This window comes from Dasypus novemcinctus, chromosome 7 (genome assembly GCF_030445035.2).
Source record: "Dasypus novemcinctus isolate mDasNov1 chromosome 7, mDasNov1.1.hap2, whole genome shotgun sequence".
NCBI lineage: Eukaryota > Metazoa > Chordata > Mammalia > Cingulata > Dasypodidae > Dasypus > Dasypus novemcinctus.
This window is the reverse complement of record NC_080679.1, coordinates 125,897,645-125,923,270: the sequence shown is the minus strand read 5'-3', so window position 1 is coordinate 125,923,270 and position 25,626 is coordinate 125,897,645. Positions and strand designations below refer to the sequence as shown.

The following is a 25,626-nucleotide window of genomic DNA, read 5'->3' as shown; positions in this document are numbered from 1 at the left end:
CAATAGAAAGAAAGCTAAAGAATAATCTAGATATTGAAAAACACAGTGAACCCAGAGGTGGATGAGGATAGTGGTTAAGGGTAAAAATGTAAGAGAACCCTTCTGTGAACTAGAGGAGATGTACATTACTATTGTAGGGTGATAAGAATACGGAGAAGCATGGGAAAACTACAGTTTGTGTGACCTATAGGCTGTGGTTAACAGCAATACTATAACATTCTTGCATCAATGCCAAAGCTGCACTGTGTTGATAGAGGTATATGGAAAAAGTATGCCAAATATATGCTATCGACCACGGTTGCTGATAATGTCTAATGATATTTTCTCATAATCTGTAACAAAGGTGGTGTTGTATGGAAAATCTACACATGTGTATGATTGTTCTGCAAGTTCGCAACATCTGTAACAAAAATACATTAAAAAAATAATAATGTGGGTTGGGGGAAAAATACACCAAATGTAAGATAAGGACTATAGTTATAGTAATATTTTGATGATGCTTTTGCATAGTTTGGAACAAATGTTTCACAACAATGCAAAGTGTTGGTGGAAGGTTGATGGATGAGACCCCTGTGTGATGTTATGCACGTCTATTTTGTAAGTTCACAATCTTTACTATATACTTACTGTTTATGTGTGTTTATGTATGAATGATATACTTCAATAAAAAGTAAAAAAAGTTTTAAAAAAGCTGTGCAAGGCCACTGTACTGAAAAATACAAGAAAATACTGTAAGAAAAATAGTTAAATAAAGAAATACACCAGGTTCAAAAAAAAATATTATGTCACTCAAAGTCAAGTCACAAAATTAAAAAAAAAAAAGTTTGTCACTTTTTCACAGAAATTTAAAGTTGAATATAGCTACAATGAAAAATGCTACTGTTCTTAAAGGTATATTTTTAACTTAAATTAACATTATATAAAGTTCCATTTTTCTCCTTTCATATAGCTGAAAACAGAAAAAATTGCTAAGTACATTAATCTGTATATTGTGAACATATTATTAATATTCAAAAATTCCTCCTTAAAAGCTGACAACTTTATATACCACAGAATGTAAGTAAATTTATGCTTACATACACCTTTAGATACTTCATAAAGTTATATATGAAAATCAGACTCAAATATTCTGTGAAATAAGCCATGATATATTTTTATAGAATAAATCACCTATATTAATTTATACCAATCAGAATATAAGTGCAACTGTTCTTCAGCCAATAAATACAACAAAAAGAACTAAAATTTAAAAATTCTCTGTAAAGGATGCCATTAAGAAGTTTACCAAATAAAAAAGAATAAAGAAATCCTTACGTATGTTGCTGATGTAATTTTGCAATCTCTTTTTCAAAATCTTGAGGTTGATTAGGAATGAAAGAATAATCTGAGAGGTAGCCTGGCAAATTCTCTGAATGATTGTAGTTTCCAAGTTCAGCTAATAAATGGAAGGAAAATAGTCCACTTTAATAAATAAAAATTTAATTATTATGATCAAATCAATAATAATATCAATTTAATGATATTTGTGGAAGTAAAACATCTTTGTTCTAATGTTACTACTTAAGCAAATTGCAACAATTCATTAACATGCCTCCAGGTGCTCAATTTCAGAAAAATTTTTATTCAGAACTAAAAAATAATTGCTATTTATTGGGCGTTTCTTTCCATTTTCTTGGCAGTCACTAGTTTCTGAATGCCAACATGTTTAAAGAGCTCACCCATTAAAGGTAACCTACTATCAACACAGACCACACAATCTTATATTATTAAACCTAAAAGTAGGCTAATACTTACACTGAACAGCAAATGAAGCCAGAAGGGCAGCAGTATTATAAGGACAAGGCAATCTAATAAAACAAAACAGAATATATATAACCCAAGGTTAAACATAGTAATTTCAAAGCACTACAATTTATATTAAATTATTGACACCTGAGGTGGCTGTGCAACCTGGTTTTAACTATTAAGTAATGAACTTATCTGATGACAGGGATTCATGCCACAGGAAATAATTTTTTTGATAGACCATTTATTTATAATGAACATGAATTACTTAAATATTGAAATAAAAGTTTTATAAATTTCATTACTAAAAATTTTAAATAACCCACCTTCCAGTAAGAATGTCTTGTTTAATCTGCAAAAAATACTGGTACCTTAAAAAAAAAAAAAAGGATTTATTTGAATTATAACATTTTCAGTTTTTAAAAACTGTACCCAAACTAATAAATGAAACTGATGTATCTAAATGCTTGCTTTAATAATCCACATGCTGCAACATGTAAAGATATTTTTAAAGAAAGCTAACATAAATTCATGAATCCAAATCTTTAAAATTCTTTGATCAAAATTTTGTACTTCAAATGTCTTATTTCCATTAGCTTCCAATTTAAAAATCATCAAGATTCTTAAGAGTCATAACGATCAACGGAGAAGATTAGAGAGAAGTACTCTGAGGACTGGTGTATGGAGAAAGTAGAAGTTGGAAATATGGAAAACTTGAAAGTTGGAGACATAGAAGAACCAACTGAAGAAAATCAGTTCAAAAAAATCATTGAAGCCAGATGCAATGATGGGTCTTTGGGTTGATCATCTTATCATTAAGCAGCAGAAAGCAACTGAACATAGAAAACTAATCCACACAATAACGAATACCATTAGCTGAACTAATGTACTTAGTACTTATTAAGTACTAAGTACAACTTAGTAATCATTTAAAGATATATAATGTCATTTGTATTCTTATCACTCCTGTGAAGAGTCCAATTCATCATTATGATGACAGCACCTGCTATACTAAGCTATACTAAATGGTGCTTAATCTGATGGAAATTTTGTGTCTGCTATTTTTCCTCACTAATACAAAATGCAATCTCAAGACAAGAGTACTAGCAGTGAATCTGCTATTGTGTGGGGTCTAAAAATTAGTCTTTAATTGTGGCTGAGATGCCCTCTTGTTAATTATGACCACCACATTAAGGATCCCCAAGCAATAAAGTTTTTAAAAAGTATTTCTTAAATCTGGCTGCATATTAGAATCACCTGGGGAACATGAAAACATATCTGTATGTACAGGTGCCATCTCACTCAGACCTACAAGGGATGTTTTAACTTAAAATCAGGGTAGAGAATCACTGATATACACCATGGTAACAAAATTAAACTAGGCATTGACCCAATTTTACCAAATAGCACCAGTTATAAGATTCCATGACATTCTTTATAAAAGGTTTTTGACATAATGCATTATTTCTTTTTTTTTTAATGCATTATTTCTAGTGAAAATAAAGATAACCTTCTAGACTGATGACATGAGTACAAGTGAATACCTCAACTACTACCAAACTTGATTTTACTTTTTTCTATGTCAGAAATATACTTTAACTTAATTATCAGTGAGACATTTATTCTTGATTATGTTTTCAACCCAGGCTATGAAAGAATCAACACATTCAAGCTCAATTCAGAAATCCAAAGAAAAGTTTTGAGGGAAGTAAATTATGAACATGACTGTAACAGACAATATTTTAATTACTTATACTAACAAGCTATTCATAAATATTAAACATATTAGCAATCCAATCTTAAATTACTGACCTGTTAATTACAAATATTTCTTAGGTATTTTAAAATCTGTCTACATTAAAGAAATACTATTTTATTACTTTATTTCAGTTATCGTATGTACCAGTATAGTTCACAATTTTCATTAATTCAGAGTAGTTTCACTTGGAGTTCATTAAAAATTATGAAAAGTTTTATAATATTGTGAATTGTTTATTAAGATAAAATATCTTATATTAATTTTTTAACAACAACAAGGCTTGACTAAGGGCTATAGTACTAAACCAAATGGTATTTACATTAACACAGGTTTGCTTTTCAATTCAGATTCTACCATTAGCTTCAAACATTACAACTGCCTAACCCAGGTCTCATAATCCTGAATTCTCCCATCATAAAAATAATATCCTGTCCCACAACGAATACAAGGAAAAGAACTTTCAAGATTGTCAATCTAATTTTTCTTACTTGGTCCACTATTGGAAAGTTTTTCTTCCAAACAGCTGAGGCCTGGAAGCTACAGCTGATTAAATATCTTCAATTTATCTTTTGTTTATCCATTTCCATAGTATTCTAAATAACTAATAAATTAAAATCAGCAGCCTATCCACAGGTAGCTTTTAGGTATGAATCCTTAATTTGCACCCATCTTTTAGACTAATTCTGAATATAGTCACTGACTTATATTCTGATACCTGACACTTTTACAGAACGTATACTATACTTGACTGAAGCCTTAATTGCTAATTCTGTCTTTTAAGTGCTGCACAGGATTTTCATTCAGGTTATTTTAATAGTAAATATGGGGAGAGGATGTGGATCAAGTGGTTGAACGCCTGCCTTCCATATGGGAGATCCCGCATTTGGTTCCTGGTGCCTCCTAAAAACAATAACAAACAACAAAGAAGTGAAAAAACTTATGGCTCTGTAGCTGAGCACTGGCTTCCCATTTATGAGGTCCTGGGTTTCAATCTCTGACCCCAGTTGTCATACAACATCAAAATGCTCATCTGGGCCATTCCTGTGTATACTTTGTCAAGTAGAAGTGACAATATAATTAGATTTTATTAAAAAGATTTATTTATTTACACCTCCACCCCACTCTCTTATGTTTTTGTGCTACTGTCTGCTTTTGTGTCCATTCGCTGTGTGCTCTCCCTGTCTGCTTGTCTTCTCTTCTCGTCTTCTCTTTAGGAGGCACTGGGAACCAATTCTGGGTCCTTTTATGTGGGAGAGAGGCACTCAATTGCTTGAGCCACCTCAGTTCCCTGGTTGGCTGCATCACTAATTGTCCTCCTGTGCCTTTGTTGCATCATCTTGCTGCACCAGCTCTCCATGCACGCGAGGCAGCTCACCTTCACCAGCAGGTCCTAGGATTCAAACCTGGGATGCCCCACATGGCAGATGGGAGCCCAATCACTTGAGCCACATCTGCTTCCCCATAATTAGATTTTTGTTTTTTTAAGATTTATTTTTCATTTATTTCTCTTCCCTTCCCTGCGTCCCCAGTGGTCTGCTTCTCTGGGTCCATTTGCTGTGTGTTCTTCTGTTCCTGCTTATATTCTTGTCAGTGGCACCCAGAATCTGTGTCGTTTTGTTGCATTATCTTGCTGTGTCAGCTCTCCGTGTGTGAGGCGCCATTCCTGGGCAGGCTGCACTTTTTTTGTACTGGGCAGCTCTCCTTATAGGGCTCACTCCTTGCGCGTGGGGCTCCCCTATGCGGGGGACACCACTGGGTGGCACGGCACTTCTTGTGCGCATCAGCACTGCGCATGGGCCAGCTCATCACACAGGTCAGGAGGCCCTGGGTTTGAACCTTGGACCTCCCATGTGGTAGGCGGATGCCCTATGCATCAGGCCAAATCCAGTTCCCCCATAATTAGATTTTAATATCAGCCTAAACTTACAAATCAAAAGGTAAAATGGGCAGTTAAATGCCCAAACATGCTAGTTAACTCCCTACTCTCCTCTTCCTAAATTCCATTATATTGTTTATAATCAATGACTAAAACCTCATAGGAAAAACAAGATAGCTATTGACCATATTTTTGAAAACAAAAAGCAAAAACAAACAAAAAACCCAGCAAAATTCCCACTGTGATCATCACTTTGACAGAGTTGCAGTGTCACTGGATTATCTCAAACAGTTATAGCAGTGCTTCCTAGCCATTTTCCACAAGTAGAAACATTTAATATAGTAATGGCTCAGAAGGCTGCCAGTGACTGGATGGGCTGCCCTGGGGTTCCAATCCCTAATGTCCTCTCAGCCCTCACAGGGAGAGGAGATTACTATATTGGAAAACCCATAACCCATTCTGAGTGCTGGTTGGGAAGCTCAGAATTTCAGCACAGCATTTTATTTTTGTGTAATGTGCGAAGAAAATTTTAGACTACAGTTTTGACAATATTTTCAAGAAAATTATTCTCTATAAACTCACCTTGTATATTCTTCTTGTAACTTGTTGGGGTCACTTACAAAAAATTTCACTCTAAAGTTCAAATTGTAAGGAGATCCTCCTAAAATTAATAAAAACCGTTCTAATTAATCAGATTGTATTAATACTTGATCTTTACAAAGTAAAGTAGTAAAATATCAAGTAAACAGGTATGCTCACTCTTTAGCTGCTTCCTTATTGGTTTGTTTGGATCCAGCCACCTCTGAAAAAGAAATAAGACTATGATCTCTTTTTTTCTTGAAACTAATATGTTGATTCTTAGAAATTTGTTCCATTTGAAGATAAACACTAAAAATTGCATTTTAAAAAAAGGTTTTCATAGGGAAAATGCATTAAATTACAGACAATATTGTTCATGCCAAATACAACAAAATTATATTAGGAATTACTCTATATATTTATAGTAGATTTAAGATTTTGATATGAATTTCCCATCAAATTATACAAAATATAGTAACCTCTATTCCAAAAGTAAAGATGCTTAATAATCACAGAAATCTGAAGTGATTTTTGTTAATTTATTTCTATTTTATAACAGCCTGGCAATTTAAAGAAATTCTCTTTACCTTTTATAACAATGTGGTGGCTTTATTCTCTTATCCAGACAAAATCTACTACAGAGCTTGAAAATCTCCTCTTATGAGGAATGCTGTAACTTCTTTCCTATTTCTTAAAAAATGAAACACCATTCTTCCCTTCTACCCTCCATGCCCCCCAAAAAAGATGCCAATGTCATTAGAGATAATGTTTAGTTTTGGGAAAGACTACTTTTTTGGGTATAAGAATTTTAAGTAACCTCAATACTTCTGAATGCATGTTAAGCTCTATTTCAGGAAAATTTTAATTGAATCCAGAAAACACTTTAATTGCCAACAAATTTCAGTTACATTAAAAAAAAACTCAACAAGGTAACAGAAATGCAGTATTTACAAAGCACTACACATACATAAGCTTACGTATCATTATTTATGAACTTAACTCTTTCTATCCACACATGTTTTCATTCAAGGCTCACATATAGATTTTCAATAATAAATGGCTGAGAGTAATTCATTCTTCCCTATCCATTGTCAATACCATCCAACAAATCAAAACTAGCTGATGATACCTTGAGAACATACTTGAATTTATCAATGCGTCTCCTTCTACTCTGTCATCATCTTCATCTCTGGTCTAAGTTCCGTCCATAGCCTCTTATTTGCTCTCCTACTTCCTTTCTTACCAGTTTCTTCACCTTTCATACAGAAACTGGAGTGTCTTTTAAAGTATAAACCTGATTCTTTTACTCCTTTGCTTGACACCTTTTGATAATTTCTCAGCAAAAGGTTCCAAGTCCTTAACAGAGCTTATGTGGTGTCTGTTACCATCTCAATTTACTTAAGCTCCAGCCGTAAGGATCTCCTTTCTGTTTTTCAAAGATGCCATCTTGGGCTTTCAGTGTCAAGTGTCGCTCTGTTTAGAATGTCTTTCTCTAGCTTTCCTATGTGTAGTCCTTTTTACCATCCTGTAAGTCAAAGCTTAAATGCTACCACTTCAGAAAACTCCTCATTGATCACCCTACTAAAACCATGTCAGGCAGACTCTACTTGCTCATTTATTTTCTACAAGCAGACAAGGAACATTAAATTCCTCCACAACATTTGTCAATGGTAAAGATGTGTATATTTTACCTGTTTATTGCCTGTCTCCTTCTTTAGATTATGAATTCCATGAGGTCAAGGACAAAATGTTTCATTCAACACTGGATAATTATCACCTAGCATAGAGCTTGGCACATGATATGCATTAATTTTTGTTCAATTTATATTTGTTCAATTTTTGTGTAAGGTGTGAGACAGGTGTCATTCCAGTGCCATTTGTTGAAGAGACTGTTCTTTCCCAGTGGAGTAGATTTGGTAGCCTTGTCAAAAATCAATTGACCTTAGGTATGAGGGTCTATTTCTGAATTCTTGATTGGATTTCATTGATCAATATACCTATCTTTATGCCAATACCATGCTGTTTTGACCATGGTAGCTTTGTAATATGCTTTAATGTCAGAGAGTATAAATCCCCCAACTTCATTCTTTTTTAATTTGTTTTTGGCTATTTGGGGCCCCTTTCCCTTCCAAATAAATTTAATAATTGTTTTTTGCACTTCTGCAAAGTAGGCTGTTGGAATTTTGATTGGGACTGCATTGAATCTGTAAATAAATTGAGTAGAACTGACATCTTAATGATACTTAGTCTTCTGTTCCATGAACACGGAATATCCTTCCATTTATTTAGGTCTTCTTTGATTTCTTTTAGCAATCTTTTATAGTTTTTGTATGTACAAGTCTTATACAACCCTTTAACTAGACGCATGACAAAGTAAAAAAGAGAGGACAAAAGTAACTAAAATCAGAAATGAAAAGGGGACATTACTACTAACTCCGCATGTTACTAGAATATGAATTTTTTAAAAAAACCTGACTGTGTAATACAAACATGGAATCCTATTGTAAAAAGGTAGACTACAGTTATAGCACAATTATAAAGATGTTCTTTCATGAATTATAACAAATGTACCACACTAATGCAAGGTATCAAAAATAGGGTGATTAATGGGAACTCTATTTTATGTATGATTTTTCTGTAAACCTACAACTTCTCTAGTTAGAAAAAAAGTTTGGGGTAGTGGAAAGATGAAGAACAGAATGCTTTACATTTGTTTTAAGACCCCATAATAAGGGAAAACACTGATTGAATAAGCAAATATGAAAATAAAAAGGACTGTATGATAGAGGGACATTATCTTGAGTCAATATTTCTAAGGAAGAAAGAAAGAGACATTTAAAGAATGAGTGATATTTCAAAGCCTCAAAAACTCCATGCATACAGCCTCCTAATACATCGCAACTTTAAAGAATATAGATATAATATAGAATATAGATATAAAAGAAATAGGTCTTAAAATTCGTCCAAAGCACAAAAGCAGAAATTTGGAGTGTCTTTAGTTTCTCAGATGAAGTAAGTTTTATAAGTTATAAGAAGATGAATCAAGAAAACACAGCTTTAAAAAGGGTAGGAAAAGAAAGGCACTCTTGTTGGTCCATTCCCTACCTCCGTACAGGGTAGACCCAGCCTGTGCTCCCACTATGGGTCCTAGGCCCTGTTCCAGACAGAGCAGAGTAACCCTTATGTGCATACTGGTGTATGTGCATGTCAGTGCCATCAACCGGGTGGCAGGGCTAGACTCTGAAGAAGAACACTGGTCAACACAGCAAATGCAATTTATAAAGACTGTGAATGGTGTTTTCCCCACATTGGTTTGTTTGTTTTTGTTAGGTAATCTTGCCAAATCACTAATTGGATACAAACAAACTCAGGGAAAAGTCAGCTCAAGGACCAAATCCCACAGTTAATACTTTAAAACATTAAATGCACTATATGCAACAAAAGATTACAAAACAAAAATAAGAAGAGGAAATGATGGCTGAACCAAAGGAATAAGATAAAAATTCAGAAACCATCAAAGAAGAAGCCCAGTCAAAAAAAGACTTGAAAAAAAAATGATCTTCAATATACTGAAGGTGATAAAGCAAAAATGAGAAAGAACTAAAGGATATCAGGGAAATGATGAAAGGATGAGAATTTCAAAAAAGAAACTTTTTAAAAAGGAAACAAGCAGAAATACTAGTGTTGACGAACACAATAAATTGAAATGAAAATTCCACAGGGGGTTTTACCAGCAGATTGGATTTGCTGAAGCAAGAATGACTAAATTTGAAGACAAGTAGAGTCAGGAAGAGGAACAGAAAAAAAAAAAAAATCAAACAGAGCCTAAGAGACCTATGGAACATCATACCAATACACAATTATGGGAGGCACAGAAGGAGAACAGAGAAAGCCAAAGAAGGAATAAGTAAAGAAATAATGGCACAAAACTTCCTAAATTTAACAAAAGATATGAATATACACATTTAAGAAACCAATAAACACCAAACAGGATAAAGTCAAAGATAATAATCATACCTAGACACACAGTAGTCAAACTGCTGAATGCCAAAGACAGAGTTCTCAAAGCTGTAAGCTAAAAACAATGAGCTATGGACAAAGGAGCACCATTAATATAAAGTGCTGATTTCTCAAAAGCAATCAGGGAGGCAAGAAAGGAGTGGGATGAAATATTTAAAGTACGGAAAGGAGAATTTTATATCCAGTAAGACTGTCTTTCAAAAAGGAGTGAGGGATTAAGACATTTCCAGAAAAATAAAAGCTTAAGGAGTTATCACCACTAGACCTCCCCTACAAGTAAGGCAAAACGGAGTTCTTCAGACTGAAAGGAAAGGACTCTAGACCATGAATCAACATGGCATAAAGGAAAAAGGGGGAAGTAGACGTGACTCAAGTGATCAGGCTTCCGTCCTTCAAGGAGGTCCTGGGTTCGATTCCTGGGGCCTCCTGGTAAAAGCAAGCTGGCAGGTGCAGAGAGCTGGTGCAACAAGATGACGCAAGAAAGGAGACACAGAAGAGGGACAATAAGAGAAGCAGTGAACCAGGGTACTAAGGTGGCTCAAGTGATTTGAGTGCCTCTCTCCCATATTGAAGGTCTTGGGGTCAGTTCCCGGTGCCTCTTAAAAGAGAAGACAAGAAAAGAAGACAAGCAGACATAGAGAGCATATGCTGAATGGACACAGAGAGCAGACAGCAAGTGCAAAAACACAACTGGGGGGAAGGACAATAAATAAATAAAAATAAATCTTAAAAAAAAAAAAAGAGTCCAAGCTCAAACAAAATTTATTAAAACAACAACAACAACTAAGGAACTCCAGCAGAGGTGACCATTTGGGTAAACTTTTTTTTTTTAGGAGGTACTGGGGATTGAACCTGGGTTCTTGTACATAGGAAGCAGGCATTCAACCACTGAGCCAACAATAGGTAATTTTAAATTTAAGTACTACTGTATTGTATATTTTGGTATGTAACTTCACTTTTTACTTCTTACATGTAGTAAAATGCAAATGCATAAAAAGTAATGATAAATCTATGATTTGGGACAAGCAGTGCATAAAGACATATTTATAAAAAGGAAAACAAAATGGTGAGGGGATGGAAGGTTATAGGAACAGGTATGTGTATCTTATTGAAGGTAAGTTGGTATTAAATTAAATATGATAGTTATAGGTTTAGGGTAATAAGTTTAAGCCCCAGTTAATAACATAGAAAATATATGAAAAATTATATATAAAGAAAGAAATGAGAAGGTGTTCAAAATGGTAAACAGAAAGCAAATAAATATGAAAATAGGCATTAATGGAATAATTAATTGACATAAATGGTGTAAGAATTACAAAGACCAAACAGCAAAATGGCAGAAGAAAGTCCTGCATTATCAGTAGTACATTAAATGGAAGGAATTAGAGTCTCCAGTCAAAGGGCAGAGATTGACAGAATGGATTAAAAAAAACACGGCCCATCTATATGCTGTATATAAGAGGATCAACTTAAAATCAAAGACATAAGTAGGTTGAAAATAAGAGAACAGAAAAAAATATAATATGCAAATAGGAACCAAAAGAGCTGGGGTAGCTATAGTAGTATTAGATAAACTAGACTTTAAGTTATAACGAGAAAAAAAAGGTCATCATATACTAATAAAGGGATAAATTCAACAAGATAACATAACAATTATAAATATATATGCATCTAGTGTCAGAGCCACTAAATATATGACAGAAATGTTAACAGATTTGAAGAGAAAAATAGACGATTCTACATTTAAAGTAGGCAATTTCAATAAACTACTTTCTTTGATGGATGAAACAGCTACAGACAAATAAGGAAATAGAAGATGTAAATTATATTACAAACCAACTAGACCTAACAGACAATTAGAGAACACTTCATCTACCAGAGCAGAATACATATTCTTCTCTAGTGCACATGGGTCATTCTCCCAGATACACCATGTTAGGTCATAAACAAAGCTCAATAATTTAAAAACGCTGAAATATAAAATGAATCTTATCTAAACATAATGGAATGAGATTAGAAATCAATAACAGAGGGATAACTGGATAATTCACAAATATTTGGAAAGTAATAAGGCATTCTTAAACAATCATTCAAAGAAGAAATCACAAGGAAAATTAGGAAATCTCTTGAAGCAAATGCAAAAACACACCATACCAAAACTTCTGGGATGCAGCAAAGGTAAGCCTGAGAGGGAAATATACAGCTCAAACTGCTTACATTAACAAGGAAGAAAGATCTAAAATGAGAGTCCTAACCTTTTAACTGGAGGATCTAGAAAAAAAAAGTTAACTGCAAATTGAGAAGAAGGAAGGGAATAAAGATTCAGAGATAAATGAAATAGAGTATAAAAAACACTGTTTAACAGTTCGATATTATTTATGAATTTAAAAAAAAGAGAGAGAAGCAGATGGAGCTCAGTGGTTAAGCACCTTCCCATGTATGAGGCCCTGGGTTCAATCCCGGTACCTCCTTAAAAAAAAAAAAAAGATATTGATTATGTTTGTAAACTAGTCTGTTCCTCTGGGTGTGATACTCTTTAATTCAAACGTCTTACTTACTTGATTAAACCAAGATTAGGGCTTTGATTCAACCACGTCAGTAGGGTGTGACTCAGGGTTAAGTCCCTGCTCTCTTGGTGGGCTTATACAAAGGAACACTCAAGAAGATACACAGGGAAGCGGATATGGCTCAACTGACAGAGCATCTGCCTATCGTATAGGAGGTCCAGGGTTTGGTACTCAGGGCCTCCTGGCCCATGTGGTGAGCTGGCCCATGCACAGTGCTGCTGCGCACAAGGAGCCGCCATGCCATGCAGGGGTGTCCCCTGCATAGGGGTGCCCCATGCGCAAGGAGTGCACCCTGTAAGGAGAGTCACCCTGCGCAAAAAAAGCACATCCTGCCCAGGAGTGGCGCCACACACACGGAGAGCTGATGCAGCAAGATGACACAACAAAAAGAGACACATATTCCTGGTGCTGCCTGACAAGAATGCAAGTGGACACAGAAGAACACACAGTGAATCGACAGAGAGAGCAGACAATCGGGGGGGGGAGGGGTGGAGAAATAAATAAATTTTTAAAAAAAGAAAACACAAAGAAGAAGATACACAGAGGAAGGAAGAGAAAGCTTTATAGACCCAGCAGGAGAGAAATTTGATCCTATGGCCCCAGGAAGAGATAGAAGCCACTCACCCGACAGTGTGCAGCACTAAGAAAGCCCAGAAAGAAACAAGCCCTATGTTAGCCTGTAGCTGAGAAAAAGAGGAAGTCGGAACCCTCACAGAGATTGGCAGCCATCTTGATTCAAGACATGGCAACATGCTTTGGTGAGAGAGTACCTCTTATGGTACCTTGAGTTGGACTCTTTAGGGCCTTGACTGTAAGCTTTTATCCTAAATAAATACCCTTTATAAATGTCAACAGATTTCTGGTACTTTGCATCAGCACCTCTTTGGCTAACTAAAACAAACATACAGATTCAACAAACCTAAACATACAGAGTCAACAAACCCAAATACACAGTCAGTAAACCCAAAATTTGGGACCTTGGAAAAATCAATTAATTGATAAACCTTTAGCTAAACTGACAAAGAAAGAGGATGCATTGTCAGCCAAAGGAATGCTGATACAAAGTATCAGAAATCTGTTGGCTTCTATAAGGGGTATTTATTTGTGGTAGACACTTATAGTTACCAGGCCATAAAGCATAAGTTACTTCCCTCACCCGTCTGTTGCCATGTGTTGAAGCAAGATGAATGCCAACATCTGCCAAGGGTTCAGAATTCCTGGGTTTCTCTCTTTCTGGCTCAGCTGCTCTGCTCTCTCTACAAGGCCAGCTATAGACTATCAGGCAAATGGCTAGTCTCTCTTTTCGGGGCCTCTGCTATATCCAATTGAACCTTCTCTCCCTTCTAGCATATCTGCTTCTCTATGTGTTTACCTCCCAGGCTCCAGGATCAAAACTCCCAACTCTGTCCTTTGCCATGTCTTTTCTCTGTGAGTCTCCACTCACCAAGGGGGAAAGGATGCAATGGCCTACTGACGTGGCCCAATCAAAGGCTTAATCATTATTTAATCCAGTAAATGTGAAACCTGTGAATCCAACATAATCTAATATGCCTGGAGGGACATATCAGTTTATAAAAATAATGCAGTATCTATTTTTGGAATTCATAAACAATATCAAACTGCTACATGCATATAATAAAACAAGAAATGAAAGGGGGGATAGAACTATAGCCCTCACAACAATGAAAAGAATTTTAAGAAGATAGTATGAACTAACAGCAACAAATCAGAAAACCTAAAAGAAAAGGACAAATTCTTAGAAACACAAACCATCTACACTGACTCAATAAGAAATAGACCCATGCCGCTGACAACAACAGAAGGGGACAAAGAAGAACACGCAGCAAATAGACACAGAGAATAGACAACCGGGGGGGGGGGGGGGGGAAGGGAGATAAATAAATAAATAAATCTTTTAAAAGAACCCAAAGAAACAGAGGTGCTCAGCCAATCAATAAGAGGAAAGAGATTTAATCAGTAATGAAAAACTTCCCAACAAAGAAATGCCCAGGACAAGAAGACTTCACTGGTAAATTTTACCAAACATTCCAAGAAAAATTACCACCAAATTTCTTCAAACACTTCCAAAAAATTAAAGAGAAGGGAACAATTCCTAACTCATTCTATAAGGCCAATATCACCCTAATACCAAAGCCAGTTAAAGATACCACATGCAAAAAATTACAGACCAGTATCTCTTATGAATACAGATACAAAAATCCTCAACAAAATTCTAGCAAACTGAATCCAACAGCATAATATACACCACAATCAAGTGGAATTCATCCCAGGTAAGCAAGGGTGGTTCAAAATAAGAAGATCAATTGGTAAAACAAACAAATACAGCATCCTTTCTTAATGAAAAAAAAACAATTAGAAATCTAGGAATAGGGAAGTAGATGTGGCATAAGCAACTGAGTTACTGCCTACCACATGAGAGGTCCCTGGTTTGGTACCCGGTGCCTCCAAAAGAAGACTTCAAGCTGATGTGATGGGAAGGCATGGCAAGCTGACACCAAGAAGAGACACAAGAAGAAAAACATAATGAGAGGCACAACAAAGCAGGGAGCAGAGGTTTCCGGTGCCTCTAAAGAGGACGAGCAAGACAGTGAGCTGACATGATGGGCAGGCGCGGCACGCTGACACAACAATCTGACGCAACAAAAGACACAAGAAGAAAAACAAAATGAGAGACAACAAAGCAGGGAACAGCAGTGTCTCAAGTGATTATGTGCCTCCTTCCCATACTGGAGGTCCCAGGTTTGGTCCCCAGTGCCTCCTACAGAAACAAGGAAGACTAACAGACATAGCAAGTGCAAACAATGAGAAGGTGTGAGAAATACATTTTTTAAAAAAAGTAAATCTAGAATAGAAGGATACTTACTCAACATGATAAACAATATATAAGAAAAACCCACAGTTAATATTATAGGCAAAGGAAAAAGACTAAATTTTTCCCTCTAAGATCACTAACAAGATGCCCATGGTCACTACTGTTAGTCAACATTTTATTGTCAATTCTAGCTATCGCAATCAGGCAAGAAAAAGAAATGAAAGGTTTTCAAATAGGAAAGGAGGAAGTAAAACTTTCTGTATTTGCAGATGACACAAGCCTGTGTATAGAAAATCCAGAAAAATGGGACAACATATCTACTAGAGCTAACATATAAATTTAGCAAAGTGACAAAGCACAAAATCAACAAGCAAAAATCGGTAGTGTCTCCATGTACTCATAATGAACCATTTGAAGAGGAAATCAAGAAAAAGATTCCATTCACAATAGCAACTAAAAGAATAAAAAATCTAGGATAAATTTAACCAAGGATGTAAAAGACTTGAACAAGTAAACTATAAAACATTGCTAAAAGAAATCAAAGAAGACCTAAATAAATGGGAGGACATTCCATGTTCATGGACCAGACAACGAAGTATTGTTAAGTTATCAATTTTACCTAAAGTGATTTACTGATTCACTGCAATCCCAATCAACATTCTAAAAACCTTCCTGGCAGAAACAGAAGAACCAATCATCAAATTTAAATGGAAATATAAGGGGCACTGAACACCCAAAACTATTTTAAAAATAAGAACAAAGGTGGAGGACTCAAAATTCTCTATTTTAAAACACAAAATTTAGGGTATTCAAAACAGCATGTTACTAGCATAAGGAGAAACACAGGGACCAACAAAATATAACCCTCACATCTATGGCCAATTGACTTTTGTCAAGGGTACCAAGTCATCTTAATGGGGAAAGAACAGTCTCTTCAACGAACAGTGCTGGGAGAACTGGATATTCATTTGCCAAAGAATTAAGCTTGATCACTATCTCACAATCATACACAAAAATTAATTTAAAGCAGATTAAAGACCTAAATATAAGAAACAAAAAATATAACCCCCCTAGAAGAAAACATGGGGAAGCATCTTCAGGACCTTGGGTTAGGCAGTGGTTTCTCAGACTTTACATCAACAGTATAAGGAACAAAAGAAAAAACTGATAAATGTGACCTTGTCAATATTAAAAGCTTTTGCGTATCAAAGGACTTCATCATGAAAGTAAAAAGACAGCTTTTTCACAAAGATGGATGAACCTGGAACACATCCATGTTAAGTAAAATAAGTCAGACACAAAAGGAAAAATATTGTATGATCTCACTGAAATGAAATAATTAGAATATACATATTAATAGAGTCAGGAACTAGAATACAGGTTGCTAGGGGCCAGGGAGGGTGTAGGGACTGGGAAGTTAGTGCTTAATTGGTACAGAGTTTCTGTAGGAGTGATGGAAAAGTTTTGATAATGGATAGTAGTAATGGTAGCACATTGTGAATGTAATTAACACCAATGGATTATATATTTTTACAGAGTTAAAAGGGGAAATTTAGGTTGTATATATGTTACTAAACAAAAAAATAAAAATAAAGTATGCAGGATCATATAGCATAGTGAAATCTAACGTAAACTATGCCTATAATTCATAGTATAATTAAAATAATGTTATTTCATTAATTATAACAATGGCACCACATTGTAGCAGTTTGATATGGTTACGAATTCCAAAAATAGATACTGGAGTATTCTTGTAATCTGATCTGTACCTGGGAATGACTGAGTTATGATTAGGGTGTTGAGTCCCCACCCCTTGGTGGGTAGGGACTCACAGATAAAAGGCATGGCCAAGAACAGAGTTGAGGGGTTTCTGATGTTGGAGTTTTGATACTGGAGTTTGACGCTGAAGACTTAAGCTGGAGCCCTGGGAAGTAAGCTCACAGAGGAAAGAGACGCCAAACCCAGGAAGAAAGGAACCTTGAACCCAGAGAAAAGCAAGCCCCAGGAACGTAAGAATCCAGGAAGCCTGAACCCTTGCAGACGATGGCAGCCATCTTCCTCCAAATAGACTTTGGTGAGGGAAGTAACTTATGCTTTATGGCCTGGTATCTGTAAGCTCCTACCCCAAATAATTACTGTTTATAGAAACCAACCAATTTCTCGTATTTTGCATCAGCACCCTTTTGGCTGACTAATACACACAATAATGCGAAGTATAGTAATAAGGAAAATTGTTGTGCTGGGGTGTGGGTATGGTATATAGTAACTATTTTCTGTATGATTTTTCCGCAATTCTCCAACTTCTCTAACATAAATAAGTTAACATTTACTATTATATTTACTCACTTATTTTTCATTAATTAATTAAAAAACACATTTTGAGTCTTTCCAAGTCAGCACAAATACTTTAATCTTTTTAACAGATGCACAGTTTTCTATTTTCCATGGAAAATGTACCTATTTTCCTAGGATAAGTACTTCTATCTTTCCATTTTTATCTTGTTACAAATGATGCCTCATGGGAAATTCTTGCAGATAAAAATGTTTACATTTTGATACATGCTACGTCTGTCTTCAAAAGGCCCTGTTACTTTATACTCTCACCAACAGCATCTGATAATGCAATATTCCCTGAACTGCTGCCAGAAACATTTCACGATAGGCTCCTATTATGAAATAGGAACCTTTTCCAGAGACATGTACAGTTTTGCTAATCTAGTATGCAAAGGGTGCTATCTCATTGTAACTTTACTTGGTATCTCTAATTTACTAGTGAGGTAGAACATATTTTCATGTTTGCTATTCATTCGTACTTACTCCCCTTTTTTTCACATCACCTCCCCTTTTTGCGACCGGGTTATATGACTTTTAATTACAATGTATAGAAGCTCTTTTACATATTCTGGATTTTAAGAATCTATTATACATGTTATAAGTTATTTCACTGACTTTCTTTAAGGGTATCTCTCTCACGTATTCCGTATCAGTGAAATCTGTCAGCATTTCCTTTATGAATGCTTGGACTATTCTTGCCTAGGATGATCATACAAAGCAAGTCATATAAAAACTATTCCAGATTTCTAGGTAACATTTTTATACTATTGCATTAAATTTAAATTTACCTTGGAATTTATTTTGTATATGGTATAATTTAGGAATCTAAATATATTTTTTTAGGCTTCGACCAAACTGTTTCAACAACTTTCCTAATTTGAAATGCCAGTCATCATAAACTACGTTTCTATATAGATAGCGATCTATTTACTTTGCAGATAATTTCCCTGGCTCACAGTTTACTTTTCTGGGAAATGGCCTCCTCCTTTCTGGAAACTGCAATGCTCTTCTCTGCCTTTTCCAAATGGTTATTACAGGAGACACCATGAAAGTTCAAAGTAACCACAAGCCATGGCCATACTTGATTGGCTCAGGAGTAGATTTTGGATATAAGCCAAACTTGGACAAAGTATTATTCTATAATTTTGGATTAAACACTATGATAGAGATTGTACTCTTTCTTTAGATAGGCAGCTTTGAAGACAAGGAAATAGGGAAACTATTGACAGTCATATTCCACCATTACCTAAGGAATACAGAAGTCAAATAACGGCAAACTGAAGAATGAAGTTGATGTATAGAGATAAGCAAAGCATACACTAAAATAGCATTTCCTCAGTTTTCAACAACGAACCAGTCTGATTTCACTCCGTTCCTGGGCCATTAAGTTTGCTTTCTTGCATACGTTAACCTGAGGTGGTTTCTTTTACTTGCAACCAAAAGGTATGCAATACTAAAACTTGTGGCAATTGAAAAACCTAAAAATAATTAATGGCATATTATATACCTATGACAGTTTGAATCTGGTAAATCCAAAAAACGACTCTTTTTGAACTAACCCATTCCTGTGAAGACCCTTTGCATTCGATTTGGTTTAAAGGACCTTGATTAGACCACTTGATTAGATTGCTTTTGTTTGGATTATATCAGTAAAGCACGAATGAGGTTGGGTCACCACCCTTTTACTGGAGCCTTATGTAAATAAGACACAGAGAGAAAGAAGACACACAGACCTGGCTATGTGGGAGGGAGGACTCAAGGATCCCTAGCAGCTAAAGATGAGGCACAAAGCCCCTAAGAGGCTGGGCCCAGGGGGCAGCTCAAGGGTGAAGAGACCAGTCATATGCCTGATCACCCACAGCTGGGCTCAGGGAAAAAGTAGAGAGAGAATGGCAGATCTGCCATCTTGCCTCACCATATGGCAGGACACCTGGGTCACCAGTAGCTGACTTTGGTGAGAAAGCATCTCTAGTGGGTTTGGACATTTTTGCAGCTTTGGAACTGTAAACTTTTACCCTAATAAATTTCCCGTGATAAAAGCCAACCCATTTCTGATACTTTGCATTTGCAGCCCTGTGGCAAACTAAGACAACATCTATCTTTCACTCTCTACTTGCAATATCGTACTCTCTGTCCTTTGATAAAGACTGATAATCTCACATACCCACTAGGGTAACTAGGCCATTATGTTTTTTATCAAAAGCCAATTCTATTTGGTAGTGGCTGATTAGAATACTATGTTAGGGACTCTGGGGCTTCAGCCAAGCTCAGTGAAAATAAATAGTTTGATCTATTAGTGAGGTTTATCAAGGGAGGGGAAAGAAGAAAGGACATGTCATGCTACCTCTGAATTTGTCTAGTGCTTCTACTTTTTCCCACAGTGGAAAATGGTTCTGGAAATCTTATATTGAAATACAGCACTAATGAAATACATTTCCATCTTATATTTGATAAATGAAAGCGATGGTTGCATTACTGACATTTCTACTCACGTCCATTTTTATATGGGTTTGGTACATTCACCCAATTGAAGAATGTATTAAAAAGTAACAGTATTTTTCTAGGCCTTTGGAGCAACTTAAGTCACCTGGCAAAGTCATCAAACAATGAGAGGAAAATTTTTATTTATTTCAGTTCAGTATAAATGATTTATTTCCACTGGTCTTTGGTTTGTTTTTATCCCCATAGTCCTTATATTTCTTCATGGCTGCTTTGTCACACAATGTCAGTAAATCATGTCAAGAAAATAAGTAGTGTATTTAACATTTCATATTTACTTCCCACCAACAATGTATTCATAGAAGGAGGATCCTGACTATGAGAAAAAAATTCTACTTTGTTCAAGAACAGTACTTCTATTTTCTAGTCATTCTATTAATATAGCCTGACAAAAAAGCACTGATTTGGTACTCTTTCTTCACAATCCAATTTTTTTTAAACTATACAAAATGCTTCCTTCAAAACCATCATTATCTTGCACTTAGCAAAAGGATTATATTCAGGCATACAGTATGGTATCATATTCTATTTTAAGTCTCTTACTGTATAGTTACATAGAATTCAATCATAATGTGCTAGTATACCCTTCATCTAGATTCAGTATAAATTAAGTTTCTTTAATGCATTTTATAATGTCTAAAAATCAAAGTAAATGTTTCTATTATTCATCACATGCTATCTTCTATTTCTAAGATGTGGTACTGCCAATGTAAGAATCATGATTGTAATCACTGAAGGTAAGGCATAATTCATGGAACCCAATTAATTTCAAAGAATTGTGCAGCTCTGAGATTTCATCTACATCTCATCTGGGTGAGTCTCTTTTGAATCTTTCTACTTGCAAAATTTATTAGGTGGTGCTGCAGGACAGATGCTGGACGTTGTGTGTTCTGTCGTGGCCCACTGGCTGGACTGGAGGACAGTGTGGACTACAATGTGGACCACTGTACATGTGCTGCAGAGGTTCTCCAGAATGTATTTGCTGGGTGCAGTGGATGTGCCACAATGGAAGAGTTTGTTGATGTGGGAGGGGTGGCGTGGGTGGTGTGGGGGGTATATGGGGACCTCATATTTTTTTAATGTAACATTTAAAAGAAAATATAGGGAAAAAAAAACAAATTAAGAAGTCTTTGGTTCATTAATGCCAAAAAAAACAAAACAAAAAAAACCCTTCAAAAACCATGAATTTCATCTTACCATAAACTAATTTATGTGAAACTCAAGATATTTTAATATTTAATTTTAAATTTTCATATTAAATATTAAAATTAATATTTTTAATATTATTTTAAAATTAATATTTTATACCCTGTTTTTTCTCTTTATATCAAGAGGAATGGATCAGATTTACTTTTTGGTTGTCTGAGTCATATAAATGAAGAAACTAGACTAAATTTATAGACTGACATTAAAATTATGAAAATCTTAAAGGAAATAGCCTCTTATAGATTAAAACATCAAGAAAATGGGAACAAAGGCAAAAGAATTGCATTACTTCTAATCATCCTAACCAAAATTTTAAAACTCATTAAATCAATATTATAAATTAGAAAAGCATTTATATTATGAACAGAGAGAAAAACTAAAAGTAAAATGAAAGGCAATGGCTTAAACTTACTGGGTTATCTGTGGAATCATCAGCCAACTGTAAACCAAAATAGTCCCGCTCAGTCAAGTCAAGATGCTTGAATACTATATCCAACAGAACTTGCCCCTGATCATGCTTCTAGAAGAAAAATAAAATTAAATCAAATTTTACTGACTTTACAATTTTTAACTTGGTCAATATATGCCCTTCCCTGTTAAATTGGCAATTGTTCCCATACCAATGACTATTTGATTAACAATTAGGACTTCTCATGCTACATGGTACTTAAGAAAGACAAATATGACCTTAGGCAAACTGGTTCAAATCATACATAGCAAATATTAAGATATAAAGAAAAACTGATTGAAAATGCCTTCTGCTTTCAAACTATTATCACGGTATTTGTTGTTACCAGATATTGTTATACTTTTGTGATAAAAAGGACATGACTACATGATTCCCTAAAGAAGAAATATAACAAATAAACACACACAGTAATAAAATAAATCAAATGGGGGTAGGAGACAAGATACTTCTGGGACATCTGAACTTGTTAGGGACAGGAGATGAGCATAGGGTTTTCAAATTATTCTTGCAAAGTTTGCTGAAACACCTTTTATGACTTTGTTTGAGCCCAGAAAGAAAGAGTTGGTGTATAAGTTTTGAGATGTCTTATTAGATAAAGGCCAAAATAAAAATTATGGCACAGATGGAGAAGGTTTTAATGAAGCAATTACAGTGTGACTCCTCTGACAATTTCTTCTTACTCTCCCCATATTCTAAATAACAACAGCTAGTACAAAACAACGGGAATCTCACAGACCTCCTGCCTGGCATGTGGAATCACAGCCCCTGTGTACCCAGTGCAACAGACTAGGCAGTGTAAGGTAGTGGTTAGGAGTTTAGGCTGCAGAACTGAGCTGCCTGCATTTAGTCTTGTCTCCCCTACTTACTAGCTATATGACCAGGGCACACAACTTCCTTCCTTAGCCTCAGTTAGTTCCCTCACCAAAAATGGGGGTAATGAAGTCATGCACACATCATAGGATTGCAGTAAGGACAAGAAGAACATGCAAAAGCAAAATGCTCGGTATATAAGAAGTCCTCAATAAATTTTATATTATTGTATTATTGTTACTATTCTTTGGAGTAGTAACAATGTGACCTGCCAGAAAGGCTTCTTAAGAATATTTTCTATTTGCTTATCACAGGCCCTTCGAGTGCCATTGATTGAGACTAATTTTTTTTTTTTGAGACTAAAGGGTTTGGTCTTCAAAAGAATCCTATTAATAACCAACCATTCTAAGCAATTACGAGCAAATATTCTGCCAGGCAGGTGGCTGGCCAAGAGCCCAATAGGCAAGGGAATGTCTGGGGCTGACAAAGTCCTGGAAAATAATATGGCACTGGAGGACAGACTTTTTCTGACTTGACAATTTGTCTTGGGATTGTATTCTTCAAACACAATATGTGGGGTTTTTTTTTTTAAAGATTTATTTTAAAAATTAATTTATTCCCTGCCCCCCACCCCCCGCATCTCAATGCTTGCGCTCTCTGTCTGGCCATCTGTGTCCATTTGCTGTGTGCTCTCTGTATCTACTTGTCTTCTCTTTAGGAGGCACTGGGAACCAAACCTGGGACCTCCCATGTGGGAGAGAGGCGCTCAATTGCTTGGGCCACCTCCACTCCCTGCTTTGTTGCTCTCTCATCGTGTTTCCTCTTTGTGTCTCCTTGTGTCAGCTTGCTGCACCAGCTTGTCGTGCCAGCTCGCTGTCTTGCTCATCTTTTCCAGGAGGCACCAGGAACCAAACCTGGACCTCCCATGTGGTAGGTGGGAACTTAATTTCTTGACCCACATCCACTTCCCACAATGTGTTGTTGAATTTCTTTAAACTTCATGAAGTCCTGCTACAAGGATTGTTCTGAAGTTTTAATGGAGAAGAGATGAAACCACAGTTAAAAAAAAAAAATAGCTCTCCTAAAATGTAATCTCCAGGACAAGATGGTTTCACTGGAAAATTCTAAGAAACATTTAAAAAGAATTAATAATAACTCTACTCAATTTTCCTTCAGAAAAATAAAAGATGGAACATTTACCAATTCATTTTATGAAGCCAATTTTATCCTGATACCAAAACCAGACGAAGGCAGTACGAAAAAACTTACAGAACAATATCCCTCATGAACATAGACATGAAAATCCTTAACAAAATACTAGCAAATAGGATATAGCAATATCTAAAAATGTTTAAAACAGTGAAATGGGGTTTTCCAGAGATGCTAGGCTGGTTCAATTCTCAAAAATTAATTAGGTGATGACTTTCAGAATGGCTGTGTGAGGGGCTCCAGCTATAAGCGCCCCAGAAAAACAACCATTACTGATGAGAATAATAAAATAACAAAGAACTTATAAGTCTCAGAAAATTCTCCTAAGGGCATGTAAAAAATGAAACTGTTTACTCAAGAACTTCTACCAAGTCTTGGTAAGAAAAGCTATGGAAGCTCCACTCGAGCCAAGTGTGGCCAAGAAGATGGTATTTCCTTTATCCCCAGACATAGCCAAGGGATACAATATCTCCCCAGGAGGGACAGGCTGCAAGTATTTCTCACACCACCCAGCTCTGTTTAAATTTAAATTTAATTTAAATTTCAGTGTGGTGTGGTTAAGAGGTCAGAGGCAATCTTTCTCCACTCAGCCTACTTCAAAGGTGTGGGAGTGGAGAATACTGAGCCCTGGTCATTCTCTTCTCAGCTCACTCATAGTGCATAAGTTCCACACCAGGAGTGTCAAGCCAAGAAGACCAGAGGACACTGCCCTTGCCATCACAAAGCAGGAGTGTCACTCTGAAAGAGGCAGGCTGCTAACTACATTCTAACTCCAGATCAGTGACATAGAAGCCTTTGCCCAAATGAAGAAACAGCATAAAGAAAAGAAGAAAGGGCCCCAGAACACTCCCTAAAGGAGTGTGGTAAACTAACAGAGTGTGGGTAAGTTCAAATCTAGGTGCATTCTCAAAAACAATGGAGATTTTGGTGGGAAGCAGGTTAAGAGGGTGGTAGTTAAACCGAAGGCAGGCTAGTTTAACAGGGAGAACAAGAGAAAGAGACATAGAAGAGCCCTTTTGGAGCAAGAGCAAACTTCAAAGATTTGCATCTAAATCTATCCCAAAGGGAGCAGGTGTAGTTCAGTGGTTGAGCACCTGCTTCGTATGTACAAGGTGCTGGGTTCAATCCCACTACCTCCTAAAAAAAAAAATTACCCCTTAAAATTATCCCTACAAAAGGGCCAAGATATAACTAGAACCAGACTACTGTTTACAATTTAAGTCCCATGATATTTTTTATAACAGAGCAATCAGTTGACAATTACTGAAGTCAAACAACTGGGTGTGATACTAACAGAAGTCGAGAGATCAGGGAAAGAGACAGAGAGAGCCCTGAGAAACCACCATCAATGCAAGAATGAATGTGCTTGTCCAAGGTCATGCTCTCTTATAAGCAACATTGCAGGCTTCATACTAAGGGGGCCGTAGATTCCACCGAAATAGTCAAGTCACTGAACAGATAAACAAACAACAATAATGACAAGCCATAGGTGGGAGTGGGGTGGGGCAGGGGAGAGATCTGATTTGCTACAACATATTACCTAAGATGTCCAGGTTTAAAAAAAAATTACAAGGAAATAGAAAGGTATGACCCATACACAGGAAAAATAGCTGGCAACAAAATCTTCCTGTAAGAGTGCCTAGATGTCAGATTTAACAAAGACCTCAAAGCAGCTATAAT

At 35.9% G+C, this 25,626-nt stretch overlaps 1 protein-coding gene across 1 annotated transcript in view; it reads right to left on the bottom strand.

Moving 5' to 3' along the window:
* The window catches only part of PTPN4 (protein tyrosine phosphatase non-receptor type 4), a 251,341-nt gene that overhangs the window by 115,183 nt on the left and 110,532 nt on the right, over positions 1-25,626 (bottom strand). Inside the window, exons 3-8 of the mRNA XM_058301151.2 lie at positions 21,871-21,978; positions 6,180-6,222; positions 6,003-6,081; positions 2,112-2,156; positions 1,795-1,847; positions 1,315-1,435 (exon numbers count right to left, since the gene is read on the bottom strand). Coding sequence (XP_058157134.1) covers positions 1,315-1,435; positions 1,795-1,847; positions 2,112-2,156; positions 6,003-6,081; positions 6,180-6,222; positions 21,871-21,978 — 449 coding nt within the window. The remainder of the gene's footprint in view (positions 1-1,314; positions 1,436-1,794; positions 1,848-2,111; positions 2,157-6,002; positions 6,082-6,179; positions 6,223-21,870; positions 21,979-25,626) is intronic.